This window comes from Nelusetta ayraudi, unplaced genomic scaffold (assembly GCF_046127955.1).
Source record: "Nelusetta ayraudi isolate G7.1 ecotype Tasmania unplaced genomic scaffold, CSIRO-AGI_Nayr_v1 ptg000099l, whole genome shotgun sequence".
Classification (NCBI taxonomy): Eukaryota; Metazoa; Chordata; class Actinopteri; order Tetraodontiformes; family Monacanthidae; genus Nelusetta; species Nelusetta ayraudi.
The window spans coordinates 115,943-131,107 of NW_027466149.1; the positions used below are offsets into that span (position 1 = coordinate 115,943).

The following is a 15,165-nucleotide window of genomic DNA, read 5'->3' on the forward strand; positions in this document are numbered from 1 at the left end:
TGACTCACTCACTGACTCGCTGACGCAATACAAACACTCCACAACACCACCACATTTAAGCAGACATGAAGTCAGTGTGCAGGAATCTTAACCAGGGCGACATTCTCAGTACTTCAGGTAACAAAGCACAGGGAATCAATCCATGGAACAGCTTCACCACCTCCTCCTGCTCCTGCTACTGCTGCTGCTGCTGCTGCTGCTCCCTGGCTGCTGCCTCCTGCTGCCTGATGGCCTCCTGAGCGTCCAGCTGCATCTTCTCCAGCTTCTCCAGGGTGACCGACTTCAGTGGCAGCAACTTGGGCTTGCACAGGATCATGACGGGCACGTCCTCCATGGACAGCTGCCCTGTGGAGAGGGAGGAGGTGGAGAGGTCACACAGAGCACCAATCATCAGCCACCACTGGGCGGATGTCTGCGTTGGGGCCTTTATTGATCCCACATGAGGGTGGGGGGAGGATTTGCGTAGTTATGGCAGTGTTTACAGTGCACGGAGAAGAATTAAAAATGAATAAAAAAAATGAATACAGATGATTGACATATCTAAACAGGTGTTTATAGAGAAGTGCATTCGGAGGAGGAAGAGGAGAGGCCGCATTGGAATGCTTTGGATTCTGGCATCAAGTCAAACTTCGTCTCTGCGAGTCGCTTTTTTACATTTCTGTGTCCAGAAAGCAGCAACAACGGCGGCGTCAACAGGACGGTGATGTTCAGCAGCCACATCACCACACACACACGCACACGCACACGCACACACACGCACACACACACACACACCACTGTCCCCATTAGTTGTGCAAACTGGCGCAACTTTGCACACAGTTCGCTTGTTTGTGTTGGGCCCCACAAACGAGCCCTTTGTTTCGACACACACACACACACACACACACACACACACACACACACACACACACACACACACACACACACACACCTTGTTTGGGCAGCACTTCTCTGAATGTCGACTTGACTTCTGGCATCGCGGCTGCTGCTGAAAGATGGAAACAGAGTATCGATCGATCGATCGATGATCGATACATCAACAGGACCATTGAACAGAAGGAATACAGATTCAATATTTTGTTTCACTGTTTCAGACTGGTGCCACTGACTGACCGACACCACAGCCGGTTAACTTGCTAGCACTATTCTAGCAGCTAGCTGTTAGCAACTCGTTAATAATGACGATATTTAGGCGCTCAATAAATCCCAGTGGACGATCGAGGTTCTTCTTTGTGACGTCATCTGATCATGAAACTCACACTCGGTTGCTTTCTCTGTCGTTCGGAGGCCGTAATGACAACAGGTGCTAATCCCACCGTTAGCCGTTAGCTCCAGGTAGAGATTACAGCGGTTGTCAAGCCAACGCGTCCGCCAAGGTCACCTGATCTTCTTCCTCTTCTTCTTCGCTGTCTTTTCTTAACGAGTACTTTTGCGACATCTAGCGGTCATTTTCTTCTTTTTTTTTTGCCTCACCATAAATGTGCTCGATAACCTCGGAGGAAAAGCGGTTCATTCGGCGAATAACGACGCGTCAGTCATCACTGCAGTCGCACGAGCTTCAGGTGCCAGTTAATGCCTGAACATTTTTATACCTGGCGCAGTTCACCAACTAACTAGGCACTGAAAGTCCTACAAAGGTCAAACACAACACAAAATAATCAAAGTCTTAAATACACCACAATTGTTTTTATTTATTTAAAAAGAGGTACGACACTATATTTTCACGACTTTCATCAATTCCATCAGTGGCAACTGGTTGTGAGGATGTTGTCACGTGCTTAAAAAAACAACAACACGTATTCTTCTTCTTCTTCTTGAAAGAGTAGACTGACGCCCAGTGTGTGCTGTGTTCATATGTAAAGACAACACCTATCAACAGGAAAACGACGGGTTAAACTCCACAGATCCGACAATCTATAAAAGAACAAAACATAATTTCCCCCCCCTTTTCAAATTCAGGTGTGACCATTTAACTCCGGCGTCCCAACGCAGCCGTGTTTTCTTCCTGTCTGTTCCGCGAGACTGGAATGATTTGCGGCGTCCAAGTCCCGCGATATGCCGCGAGAGCGCGAGGGAATGACGCAGTTTGGTGTGAGAAGGAGGGAGGGCGAGAGAGTGGTGGTGGTGTAGGAAGAGAAGAGAAGAGGAAGCAGCAGCAGCAGCAGCAGGATGGCGGAGTCACACCTCTGAAGGTAAAACCCCGGGACCCGAGCAACGCTAAGCGGCCGGGTGGCACTGCAGCCTCCTCCCCGGGGAGGTGGCGCGTCTCCCGAGGCAGAGCTCCCTGGCTGGCCGCCCTGCGGCCGCCCGGAGCGGGTGTCGTGCCGGGTGTGTGCGGGCTGCTGGCCAGCAAGGAATGCACTCTTTGTTCAGCGCCGGAATGGCCGCTGTTTTTCACTCTTTTCTTTTTTCTTCTTCCTCCTCCTCCTCCTCTTCCTCCTCCCGCTCGGCTGCCACCCAGCGCCCAGCTGCCGCGGTGTTGCTGGGGCTGCTGTGTCCTCGGTGTCCGCCCTGAGAGCCCCGGACACCGGCCGCTCCTGTCAGCGGTCCCGTTGGATGGACCACCCCGCTGGTGTGCAGCCGAGCTACCCCTCCCCTCCCTGGGTCGGTCGGTACACGGTCGGCCGCTCCACCGCCACTGGGGCCTACACGGCTAGCTGTGATTGAAGCTAGGCTAGGCTAGGCTGCAGTGTGGGCGAGCTCGCTGCTGTGTACTCCGAGCGTTGGCACCTCCCGACCGTTGACACGTCCGAACCCTCCTGGTTCGGTTCGTGATAGCATCGGTCGTGCTGTGTGTTGGCGTTGTTGGTGGAAAAATGACGGTTAGCTCCGGAGCTAAGTGGCTAACTAGCCTCCCCCTTAGCCACCTAGCCGTCTGCTGGAACTGACGTCTGCGTCGCTGTTGACGTTTAGCTCAGCTTCCTGCTTTGTCGTCACCCCTTTCGTGTTGTGTTTCCCAGTGTGTTTGATTTTTTTCCTTCTTTGTACTGAATGAAAATCAGCATTTAACACAATCTCCGCGTCTGTGTTTTTACATGCCGCTGTAGCATGCGATACTATATTGGGCGGTTTGACTGGACGTCAGATGAGTCGGCTAACGACCACTAGCATAGCCGCCTGAGTCCAGAACCCAACCTGTTGGCACTGTGATGATTACGTCCTCCTAAAAAGAAACCCAGTGAGTTGCATGACATCGTAGTGACGGCGAACATGTTCTTCCCCCCCCCCTCACAGTGTGTCAACGCAACCGCGGTGGCAACCTGGTTAATCCGGAGAAGCTTTAACCGTTTGTCTCTAATCTTTTCCCAAGGATTGAGAGAGAGAGAGAGAGAGAGAGAGAGAGAGAGAGAGAGAGAGAGAGAGAGAGAGAGAGAGAGAGAGAGATCTACTGTACTGTGGTTGACAGTCTGATGCTAAACAACAGCATTTAGCATCAGAGATGCCGTCACAGCCACCCTGAGGTTGGGCTGAACTGCGTTGGAGCTTCATGTCTGTCGCTGCATCTCAGTGAGGAAGTAGGCAGAAGCAGCCTGTGGTGCTCAGGGTTAGACTGCACACGTCCCTATCAAGTAACGCGGAGCAGCCTGGTGTGATTAATAATCAATCAATCACTGATCCTCCACAGCAAGAGAAGGTGGAGCAGCGGCCAGGAAGAACTCCCCTGTTCTCCCGTGAAGATCCTAAAAAGTTTCCAGACGTTCATCTCAAAGCAGAGCTTAGCAGAGTGTGTTAGCCCTCTGTTTGCAGCCTCCTGTAGGAGCACGGTGAGCAGGAGGGAGCAACGCCCTCTCACCTGGTCCCTGAGCTCCCTGCGTGTCTCTGCTGGTTTCCACACCCGAGCCTGTAGCGGCTCTCTTGTCTGAAGAGCCGGCCAATGAGATGGAAGGAAGGGGAGGGGCTTGCGTCGTCGTCTCTGGAGAGCCGGAGATAAAGAGCGCTGATTATTGGCAAAGGTGAAGTCCTGCTGAATTTATGACCTTTATCTGCCGCTGCTGCTCGGCTCTGACTGCGAGCGGGATTGATTTCACCGCCTGTGACCTCGCGTGAACTCTGGGCGTCTCTTCTTCTCAGACATCCGACTCACGCAACTCATCGTGCTCTTGTTTTTTTTGTTTTTTTTTCAATAAAGGATCTGCACACATTTTTAACCTGCAGCTGGAATTCCCAGACGATTCCGGCAGACGTTGTCTGCGTCTTGTTGTTGTTGTTGTTGTTGGTGTTGTTGGGCAACAGTCGCTGATTGTCACCGATTGTAAACAATTGTCACGACTCCGCGGGAGCCGCTGTGGCCGCTGGCAACAGTCCTCTGGGCTCGGGAACGCCGAGCGGCTCCTCGGAATCACGTGGAGGCCGGCCGGCAGTGCGACTTCTTCCCTGTCACTTTTCTTTGATTGCCGTCATTTCGAAGCAGAGTGCAGTGCAGCAGGAAGTGCAGTGCAGCAGGACTCCAGGCAGGCGTGAGGAACAACATCTCGCTGGCTGTGGTCTGCTGTGAACGCAGCACCTCGGCACAGCGTGACCATAAAAGGAAGCGGCCGCCTCGCTCTGCTGTGGTTCACCCAGCAGCTTCGGCCGGCCTGGCTATTCTCACTTTGATGCTAATGCTAATAGTGGAGCGCAGTGGGAGCTTCTCCACTGCTGGAGTCTCAGGACCTCCGTCGAGCCGCAAAGGCCAGGATTATAAACGCCCAACGACCGCTGTTGTTGATCACATCTGGTCAATAAAGATTGAAATGATTGAATTGAAGTGTGGGTCCTGCTAAATGAAGGACCACCAGTCTCTCTCTCTCTCCCTCTCTCTCTCTCTCTCTCTCTCTCTCTCTCTCTCTCTCTCTCTCTCTGTGTATATATACAGTATATCACATACATACACACACCTGGACCCACTTTTGGGTTGCGACCCACCAGTTGAGAAACACTGGCTCAGTGCTGGGGACAACAGGTCGTCCAGCGCTCTGTCTGCGAGCCTTATGTTGACCCTACCTGGTCTCTCCCCCCCCCCCCCCTTTCGAAAGGTCACTGTGTGTGTGTGTTTGTGTGTGTGTGTGTGTGTGTGTGTGTCAGCAGCTGCCAACCTTTACACCTGACTCTCAACTATGGCCAGCAGCCACGCCCCCGCGCTCGTGCACCAGGGCCATACACAACGACGGTGGTGGTGGTGGTGGGGGGGTGTCTGTACATGTTCAGGTGGAGCTGCAGGCTTACAGTAATGTCAACACCCTCTGGCCTGTTGTGTTTGCGTAGTCAGAGTTGGTTGTTATAAGCAGTGACGGCAGCAGCAGTGACAGTAACAGCAATAGCAGTAGTAGCAGCAGCAGTAACAGCAGCAGTGACAGCAGCAGCAGCAGCAGTAACAGCAGCAGTGACAGCAGCTGCAGCAGTGACAGCAGTAACAGCAGTAGCAGCAGCAGTGACAGCAGTAACAGCAGCAGTAGCAGCAGTAACAGGAGCAGTAGCAGCAGCAGCAGCAGTAACAGCAGTAGCAGCAGTGACAGCAGCAGTAACGGCAGTAGCAGTAACAGCAGCAGTGACAGCAGCAGCAACAGCAGTAGTGACAGCAGCAGTAGTAACAGCAGTAGCAGCAGCAGTAACGGCAGTAGCAGCAGTAACAGTAGCAGCAGCAACAGCAGTAGTAACAGCAGTAGTGACAGCATCAGTAGCAACAGCATCAGTAGCAACAGCAGCAGCAGTAACAGCAGTGACAGCAGCAGCAGTGACAGCAGTAGTAACAGCAGCAGTAACGGCAGTAGCAGCAGCAGTAACGGCAGTAGCAGTAGCAGCAGTAGCAGCAGTAACAGTAGCCCGTGGCCTCCATATTGCACCCAGTGCTTTGTTGGTCAACCACTGTGGCCGCCTGAAGTTCTCGATGCTTCTGAGAGCTGCGCTGTCAAAACCATGTCTTCTAGCGGTCAGGCTCCTTCCAGGGCCACCAGAGTCTCGGAGCTGTAGAGCAGGATGGACAGTAGGGGAGTTGTAAATCCGGAGCTTGGTCTTGTGTGACGTGCTGAGACGCTGCCAGAGTGGGTTCCAGCTGGTGGGTTCCAGCTGGTGGGTTCCAGCTGGTGGGTTCCAGCTGGTGGGTTCCAGGTGATGGGTTCCAGGTGGTGGGTTCCAGCTGGTGGTGGGTTCCAGAGCCGATACTGCCAGGGCTCTTCTGTGGTTCGTCTCTGAGGGTGAACACTGGTGTCCTCAAATAAACCCACTGAGAAGAAGAGGTGGACGAGGTATCCAGGTTTGGGTGCACAGGGCCACCGTAGGGTGGGGGAAAAAGTGCTGCAATCTAAAACGCAACCACTAGATGTCACTGTTCCACTCTATTGAAGCTGATTGCAACCCTTCTGTCTGTTTCCTCAACAGAAGATCTCTTCCCTGGAATGAGGAAGAAAAAAAGCACTTCTCCCGGCCACCTTTCCACCCTGAGGAGAAGAAGAAGAAGCAGCAGCAGCAGCAGCAGCAGCAGCAGCATGAGGCCAGCGGGTGGCGCCGTCCAGCCGCTTTGCAGGATTCTCTCCATGGTGGCGTTTTAAAGGCAGCTCCAGGATCAGCCGAGGAGAAGAGCCGTTGGATTCGCTACCGGGACCATCAGCAGAGAGGGGGAACCATGAGCAGTCCTGCACGGGGATGTTTCCTCTGAACTCCCCCCTCCCTCCCCCCCGTCGCTGTCAACCCCTCCCCCCAACCCCCCCTAGCCCCCCCGCACCACCACCACCACCATCGTCATCGTCGTCACCGCGTGAGACTGCCAGGACATGAGTAGCAGCGCAGCCAAGGACTCCAAGGAGAAGGAGACCTCCTCCACCTCCTCCAGAGGAGCAGGAGGAGCAGGAGGAGGCGGTGGTGGGACCACCAACAAGGAGCGCGACAAGGCCAAGGGCCGCGAGGGCTCTGCGCCGGGCGTGGCCTTCTCAGTGGACAACACCATCAAGCGGCCCAACCCGGCGGTGGGCGGGCGCAAGAAGGCCAGCAGCAACGCCGAGGTCCTGAAGGAGCTGAGCCGCTGCCGCGAGGAGGGCGCCACCCGGCTGGACCTGTCCAAGCGCTCCCTGCACCTGCTGCCGCCCGCCGTCAAGGAGCTGCCGCCGCAGCTGGCCGAGCTCTACCTCTACAGCAACCGCCTGCAGAGCCTGCCGGCCGAGCTGGGCTGCCTGTCGGGCCTGGTCACGCTGGCGCTGAGCGAGAACTCTCTGACGGGCCTGCCCGACTCGCTGGCGGCGCTGGGCCGCCTGCGCATGCTGGACCTGCGGCACAACAAGCTGCGGGAGATCCCGGCCGTGGTCTACCGCCTGCCGGCGCTCACCACCCTCTACCTGCGCTTCAACCGCATCACCGCCGTGGAGCCGGACATCCGGCGCCTGGCCCGGCTCACCATGCTCAGCATCAGGGAGAACAAGATCAAGCAGCTGCCCCCAGAGATCGGTAGGCCGCAGCACCACCACCACCACCAGGGGGCGCCAGGGGAGGGCAGGGGGAGGGAGGGAGAGAGGGAGGGAGGTGGTTTTTGGGGCTTAGATGGATGGATGGATGGATGGAGAACAAGATCAAGCAGCTGCCCCCAGAGATCGGTAGGCCGCAGCACCACCACCAGGGGGCAGGGGAGGGAGGGAGGTGGTTTTTGGGGCATGGATGGATGGATGGATGGATGGAGAACAAGATCAAGCAGCTGCCCCCGGAGATCGGTAGTCCACACCACCACCACCAGGGGGCGCCAGGGGAGGGAAGGGGTGGGAAGCAGTGGACTCGTTCTCACATCTGTGACAGGGAAAAAACCTAAATGTGCAACATAGATGATAGAGAGGGAGAGAGAGAGAGAGAGAGATGGGTAGGTAGAAAGTAGGGGTGTGTATTGGCAAGAATCTGGCGATACGATACACATCACGATACAGGGCCAGCAATACGATATATTGCGATATATTGCGATACTGAGAGCATAAGGATACATTGAGGGTTCTTTTCTAAAGAATTTATTTGTCAGACTGATAACAGACTAACCCTAACCCTAACAACTGTATGCAGGGGTTCGGGTTAGAGGTAGAAACATCCGCTCTCAAGGACAAAAACAATAAATATCTGACAACAAACGCAAGTCTGAAACACTTTTGACACTTATGTAAATATATGCACAGTCCCTGCACAATCAAACGCACCACTGCTTGTTCAGTAATATCAATGCCAACAGACAATAGCTTAACATGGAGAGAAAGTATGTCAACAAAAACATTCAGATATGTTTTGAGGTTTACAATCAGTGCAAGTTTTTGATTTCAAAGTAAACCTGCTCTCAATGCAGTCTCTGCAGCGACGTCATTACCCAGCGTCTTATTTTGGTTGCGTGGCTGAGTTTTTGAGTGCTTGTGCTAAGTGTTAGCAGCTGGGCACTGCTGAGCATAACATCTCGCCAGATATTGCGTCTTTGGCGCGGAGGACTGACAGAGCCAACTGCTGCTGACTACTGCCAGCTAGTGGTCGGAGGTATAACTGCAACACAAAAATGAACCGAGCTGAGCGTATTTTTCATGTTTTTTGTTTATTAAAAAAATCGATACAGCGCTTTTGAATATCAGTACAGTATTGTGGGGGAAAATATCGCAATATTTTACTATATCTATTTTCTTACACCCCTAGTAGATAGGTAGGGAGGTAGGTAGGGAGGTAGAGAAGTAGGTAGGGAGGTAGGCAGGGAGGGAGGTAGGCAGGTAGGGAGGGAGGTAGAGAGGCAGGTAGGGAGGGAGGGAGGGAGGTAGGCAGGGAAGGAGGTAGGGAGATAGGGAGGCAGGTAGAGAGGTAGGGAGGTGGGAGGGAGGTAGGTGGTAGGGTGGGAGGGAGGCAGGGAGGTAGGGAGGGAGGTGGTAGGGTGGTAGGGAGGGAGGGAGGGAGGGAGGGAGGAAGGGAAGGAGGCAGGTAGGGAGGTGGGAGGGAGGTAGGTGGTAGGGTGGGAGGGAGGCAGGGAGGTAGAGAAGGAGGGAGGTAGGGAGGTGGTAGGGAGTGAGGGAGGTAGGTGGTAGATGATCAATAGATGGGTGATGGGTGACAGATGGGGAAGTACTTTATTCATCCCAAAGGAAATCAGTTCCTCAGCTGCAGTCATCAGCTCGTGTGTGTGTGTGTGTGTGTGTGTGTGTGTGTGTGTGTGTGTGTGTGTGTGTGTGTGTGTGTGTGTGTGTGTGTGTGTGTGTGTGTGTGTGTGTGTGTGTAGGGGAGCTGTGCAACCTGATCACCCTGGACGTGGCCCACAACCAGCTGGAACACCTGCCCAAGGAGATCGGCAACTGCACGCAGATCACCAACCTGGACCTGCAGCACAACGAGCTGCTGGACCTCCCAGAGACCATCGGTCAGTGAGCTCCTCTGAAGACACCCTGGAGAAGCGTGATGACTGAGAACCTTCAACCTCAACGTCTCTCTCTGCTCCTCCCAGGGAACCTGGCCAGCATCAACCGACTGGGCCTGAGGTACAACAGGCTGTCGGCCATCCCTCGCTCCCTGGCCAAGTGTCGAGAGCTGGAGGAGCTCAACCTGGAGAACAACAACATCTCCGTCCTGCCAGAGGTCAGCAGCAGCAGCAGCAACACACTCACACCAGTGTGGGAGCCCAGAGGAAATAAACTCCCTGGCTGTAGTTCCAACAGAGGTAGCAGGGGGGTGAAGCACCTGCAGAAGATCTCACACTCCTGCTGATGTTGGAGGGAAGAGAGAGAGTGATAGAGGGAGAGAGAGAGTGACTCGGGGTGAATTCCAATTCCTCCCTTAACCCTCAATCTCAACCCTCACTCTCAACCCTCAATCTCAAGAATCGCACTCCCGCGAGGTGCAAGTCCTGTCCCGATTCTCAGAAGGTCCAGTTGAGGGAGGAGTTTCAGGGCTGTGTCACCCTCAGTATTGAGATTCTCCGGCACCGCCCTTGGCAGTCAGGGCTACCCAGAAGGCATTGCGTATTTTCGCCAAGACATCTTCGAAAAAGATGGCGATGTAAAAAGCGAGCTCCAAATGGAAGTATTGTCTTAGTTAATAAAGATATAAATATTACCAAACCATTTTATTGTCTTAGTTTAAGACTTTTTTATGGATTATTGACATTGTTGCGTGACATTGATTTATTTTTTTTACTTTACGATGCTTTACGGCTTCACGTTACTTGTACACCTCGTTGTGTAGCGACGGAGGACTTCTTCTTCTCCTCCTTCTTCGTTGTCGTCTTCTTGACAGACTGGACGGAGCTTTGGCGTAAGGCCGCCCCCCACAGTCTGAAGACGTAACTGCACTTAAGGGGTGTCCCATTTCTAAGCCCTTGCACTTATTTTTGAGGGCCAAGATTGAGGGTTGAGATTGAGGGTTAAGGGCGAGGGTTGAGATTGAGGGTTAAGGGCGAGGGTTGAGATTGAGGGTTAAGGGCGAGGGTTGAGATTGAGGGTTGAGATTGAGGATTAAGGGCGAGGGTTGAGATTGAGGAGTTAAGGGCGAGGGTTGAGATTGAGGGTTGAGATTGAGGATTAAGGGCGAGGGTTGAGATTGAGGAGATCAGCTGGTGAAACAGCAACCAAAGCAAGAAACAACCAGAAATGAAGATAAAGGGTTGATGGTTGTTGTTGGCTGGTTTGGATGGTAGTGTGTGTGACCTCTGACCTCTAGCCCCTGACCCCCCCAGGGCCTCCTGTCCAGCCTGGTCAACCTGACCAGTCTGACCCTGGCCAGGAACTGCTTCCAGTCGTACCCGGTGGGCGGACCCTCGCAGTTCTCCACAATCTACTCCCTCAACATGGAGCACAACCGCATCAACAAGATCCCCTTCGGCATCTTCTCCAGGGCCAAGGTCCTCAGCAAGCTCAACATGAAGGTAGAGTGCTCACTCTCACTGGGGGTCAAAGGTCGAGAGCAGTCGCTCATTAACCAGGCGCTGACTCATCAGACGCAGGCGTTGCCAACCTGGCATGACTCCCTCTGGTGGTGGATTCCAGCCACAGGGCTTGGGGTTATCTTGAAGCTCCTCATGAAGAACCTTGCTCACTGCAGCCTTCATGGTCTTGAGGAGATGTTAGCACCACACTGAACCACCAAGCTTGGCTTCCACCAGGGAGTCTTTCTATTGATAGTTGAATGAAGCTTGGAGATCAGGAGAAGACGGGAGCACCAGTGTGCTCCCGTCTTCTCCTGCTTGTTCTCCTCATGGAGCTGAGAGCCAGCAGATAGATGGACCTCCGCCCTGTGGTTCTGGACCCCCCAGTCTCACCACCTCCTCCTCCTCCTCAGGACAACCAGTTGACGTCTCTGCCTCTGGACTTTGGGACGTGGACCAGCATGGTGGAGCTCAACCTGGCCACCAACCAGCTGACCAAGATCCCAGAGGATGTAGGAGGCCTGGTGTCCCTGGAGGTCAGTGCTCCTCCTGCTGCTGCTGCTGCTCCTCCTGCAGCTTCCTTTCTTTCTCTCCTCTCTTTTTTCTTTCTGTCCCTCATGTTTGCAAGAGGAGAATTAAACCTTGCAGGTTTGTGACCTCTCCCCCCCCCCCTGCTCGCCAGGTGTTGATCCTGTCCAACAACCTGCTGAAGAAGCTGCCTCATGGCATTGGGAACCTGAGGAAGCTGAGGGAGTTGGACCTGGAGGAGAACAAGCTGGAGTGTCTGCCCAACGAGATCGCCTATCTCAAGGACCTGCAGGTGGGTCCTGCAGGGGGCGCTGCTGGGCTGGGGGCCACCCTAACCCTCATCATCATCATCACTGCTGCTTCTTCCTCCTTACAGTTTTCATTCCGCTGTGAAATAAATCTGGGCCAAATCAAATCAAATCATGAACATTCTCTCCCCCCCCCCCCTCTAGAAACTGGTGCTGACCAACAACCAGCTGACTACGTTACCCAGAGGCATCGGCCACCTGACCAACCTGACCCACCTGGGCCTGGGGGAGAACCTGCTGCAGCACCTCCCAGAGGAGATCGGTCAGTCCCTCCTGCTGCTGCTGCTGGGGGGGGGGGGGGGGTGTGACCTTCAGCGGTGACCTCTCCTTGCTCATTGTTTTCTCTGCTGCACAGTTTGTGTAAAAGTTCCCTCTGATGCAGCAGCAGCAGTGTGGTTTCCCTCAGAAGGGCTTCACTGGACCCGCAGGAGCTTGAAGAGCTTAGCGTTTGTCTGACCTTTGACCTCTGACCTCCCAGACTCGGGGGTCACGGTGGTGTTAAGTCTGTGATTAGACGGGCAGAGAAGCCGCAGGTATTTTTGGAAGATTTTCATCCTGACTTCCAGGAATCTAGCGGTCCCACTGCTGCCCCCAAGAGGAAGAACACACACACACACACACACACACACACATCACTATTAAAGACATTTTTATTCCTTTCATTTCAATCGTTGATGAATTTATTGCATTTTCCTTTTTTTTTTTTCTAAATGCCATTTTTGAAATCAAAGGTAAAAAAAAAGCTGTGTGTGCTCTCTGCCTCCCCCTGCAGGCACCCTGGAGAACCTGGAGGAGCTGTACCTGAACGACAACCCCAACCTGCACAGCCTTCCCTTCGAGCTGGCGCTGTGCAGCAAGCTGAGCATCATGAGCATCGAGAACTGTCCGCTCAGCCACCTGCCCCCCCAGATCGTGGCGGGGGGGCCGTCCTTCATCATCCAGTTCCTCAAGATGCAGGGCCCCTACCGGGCCATGGTCTGAGGGTCTGGACCCCCCCCAGCCCCCCCACCGGACCCCCCCAGCCCCCTCCTGTCCAATGATAGACTGTACAGAAAGCAGACTGGCCTCAGTGGCGGCAGCAGCGGCAGCAGCAGCCACAGCAGCCAATGGGAGGAGAGGACCCTGCTAATGCTAACAGACCTGCTAACAGAAACACAGCTTCATATCTGTCAAGACTCCACTGCTGTGTTTCTGCAGGGGGGGCCTGGACCCCCAGACACCCCCCCCCCCGGCTCTTCTTTCATTCCCAATCATACAGGAGGAACCCCCCCCCCCCCCCGCCCCCCCCATCTCTCTCCAAACTGCAGACACTTCTTTCTATGGACTCAGTGTCTCCATGTTGACTCCACCTGCGGTCTCTGCTTGCGGTCTCTGCTTGCGGTCTCTGCCTGCGGTCTCTGCTTGCGGTCTCTGCCTGCGGTCTCTGAGAGCCGTGTGGCTGAAGTCTCGTCAAGCGTATCCAGCAGCAGCAGTGGCGTCGCTCCCACATGTATCTCCAGTAACGACAACAAGCATCTTATTGTTATTATTATTGTTATGATGATGATGATGATGATGGTGGGTACCACACAGCTGTATGCAGCAGCAGCAGCAGCAGCAGCAGGTGTTTGGAGGTCCACCACAGACGACTGCTGCTGCTCCAGACGTTGTCCTCTTCTGCTACACATTCAACACTCAACACACTTTCTCATCTTACACACAGACACATACGTGTGTGTGTGTGTGTGTATGTCCCCTTCCAGCCAGACGACTGGTGTTCTGTGCTCGGTGGCCAGAGAGGGAACTGCAAGGTCTATGGAGTGGGCGTGTTTGTTTTTCTGAAAGGAGTCCCGGAGGTTTCTGTTGTTGTTTTCTAACTGTGCCTCTGTTTAGAGCCGCACCTCTAAACTGTCCATGGAAATACAAAGAGATAAATTATTTCACTCATTCACTTTTTTCTATGATGATGATGACGACGATGATGATGATTACTACTACTGTTTCAGTTGGACTTTTTATTGTTTTCTTTGGGTTTTCTGTGTTTCTCTCTCAGTGTTGTTCCTCTTGATGTCTCATTAATCACTCAAAGTCAAAACAATATCAGTCTGTAAAACTCAGCAAGGTGATGGGACAACTGCTGGGACTGAGCAGCAGCAGCAGCAGCAGCAGCAGCAGTGGGTTGGACCTGCAGGTTCTGGTGGTTCTGGATGATCTCCTCACCTGCTTCAGACAAAAGAACAAACAGAAGAAGAAGTTTGGACTTTCCTCTTTAAAACTGGCGGTGGCGCTGCTTTGGCTCCGCCCCCCACACGTGTCAGGCTTGAGTGTGTCCAGAGGTGTGGAGGAGGAGATGGAGGTGCTTGGGTTCTGGAGGTGCTGGGGTTCTGGAGGTGCTGGGGTTCTGGAGATGCTTGGGTTCCTGCAGGCCTCTCCGTGTGTGTGTGTGTGTGTGGAAGTGAATCTGCTGAATCTTCTCTTTGGTTGTGTCTTTGCTTCTTTGATATTGTTCTCTTCTTCAGTGTTGGGCTGCAGGAGCATCATCAACCCCACCCCCCCGTGTCCACCACCAACATATCAACACCTTTCTTTTTTTTTTTTTTTTTTTTTTTTTTTTAAGAGACCTTTTCTGAGTGTCCGAGCTTCGAGAAAAAAGGTTTGATAATAAAACATTGACAGGTGAAACTTCTGCTGCTCCTCCTCCTCCTCCTTCTTCTTCTTCTTCTTCTTCTTCTTCTTCTTCTGTTGTTCTGTCATGGTGGCGCTCGCAGGCTGGGGGCTTTACAGGCCACGCAACATCCTGCTGCTTTTTAAGGGTGATGTGGCAGCCAGGGGGCGCTGGAGAGCAGAAACTGTCGATAAGTGAGTGAGTTAGAGAGTGAGAGAGAAAAATCTGTCCTTTTGCTCCACACCCTTTACTGCTCATACACAACATGTGCAACCCACAGTGCTTAACAAAATAAAACAAAACAAAGAAAGATAATTTATTCCGCTGTCTTCTACGTGCTGGCTAAGATTATGTTAAGATTATGTCAGGCTGTTCAGTGCACTGTTGCAGTTACAGGGGGTGACTTATTATATCAGACTGTACGGAAGGGCTGCCATCAATTGTATCCCCCAACAGTTTGATATAATAAGTGTCCCCCCTGTAACTGGAACAGTGCACCTGGGGGGGGGGGCACCTGGGGCCCGCAGGCACCATTTCGGTGACCACTGGACCACTGGGTTCTGGGCAGATGCCAGATCCAGCAACTCTTACCATCTGCTGCGTTATCCCATGTGTCTCTGAGTAAAGCTTGTTTTAGAAGCCACTCCTTTAGGACAGATTAAAAAGACAGAGACTTCCTAGGAGGAGACTGGGACTTCCTAGGACGAGACTGGGACTTCCTAGGAGGAGACTGGGACTTCCTATCAATGTAAATAATAAATTCTTCTTTTAAACACCTTCCAAACCGTAATTTATCATAAACATTCCTATTTGTATTTTATTTTATTTTTTTTAACACTTAGCACTTCTTCAGC

General features: G+C 53.1%; 1 protein-coding gene and 1 long non-coding RNA gene across 4 annotated transcripts; one reads left to right on the forward strand and one right to left on the reverse strand.

The window, feature by feature from the left end:
- Window positions 1-202: 202 nt before the first annotated feature.
- On the reverse strand, window positions 203-1,381 carry LOC142902953 (uncharacterized). The gene is made up of 3 exons (XR_012929157.1): window positions 1,260-1,381; window positions 932-988; window positions 203-340 (listed from the first exon to the last, which is right to left on the reverse strand). It is a non-coding gene; the product is annotated as an uncharacterized LOC142902953 (long non-coding RNA).
- Window positions 1,382-2,031: 650 nt separating this feature from the next.
- Window positions 2,032-14,328, forward strand: shoc2 (SHOC2 leucine rich repeat scaffold protein). 3 transcript variants are annotated; one of them, XR_012929155.1, is made up of 10 exons: window positions 2,032-2,192; window positions 6,358-7,416; window positions 9,194-9,331; window positions 9,416-9,546; window positions 10,643-10,831; window positions 11,245-11,367; window positions 11,514-11,651; window positions 11,812-11,929; window positions 12,440-14,019; window positions 14,054-14,328. XR_012929155.1 is itself a non-coding variant. In XM_076048309.1 (9 exons), exons 2-9 carry the CDS (start codon window positions 6,750-6,752, stop codon window positions 12,646-12,648), a joined length of 1,713 nt encoding a protein of 570 aa, XP_075904424.1. In that variant the 5' UTR covers window positions 2,032-2,192; window positions 6,358-6,749; the 3' UTR covers window positions 12,649-14,328. The 3 variants fall into 3 exon arrangements, 1 of the variants encoding a protein (XP_075904424.1); XR_012929156.1 differs by having other exon boundaries at window positions 2,056-2,192; window positions 6,361-7,416; XM_076048309.1 differs by having other exon boundaries at window positions 12,440-14,328.
- The last annotated feature ends 837 nt before the right edge of the window (window positions 14,329-15,165 follow it).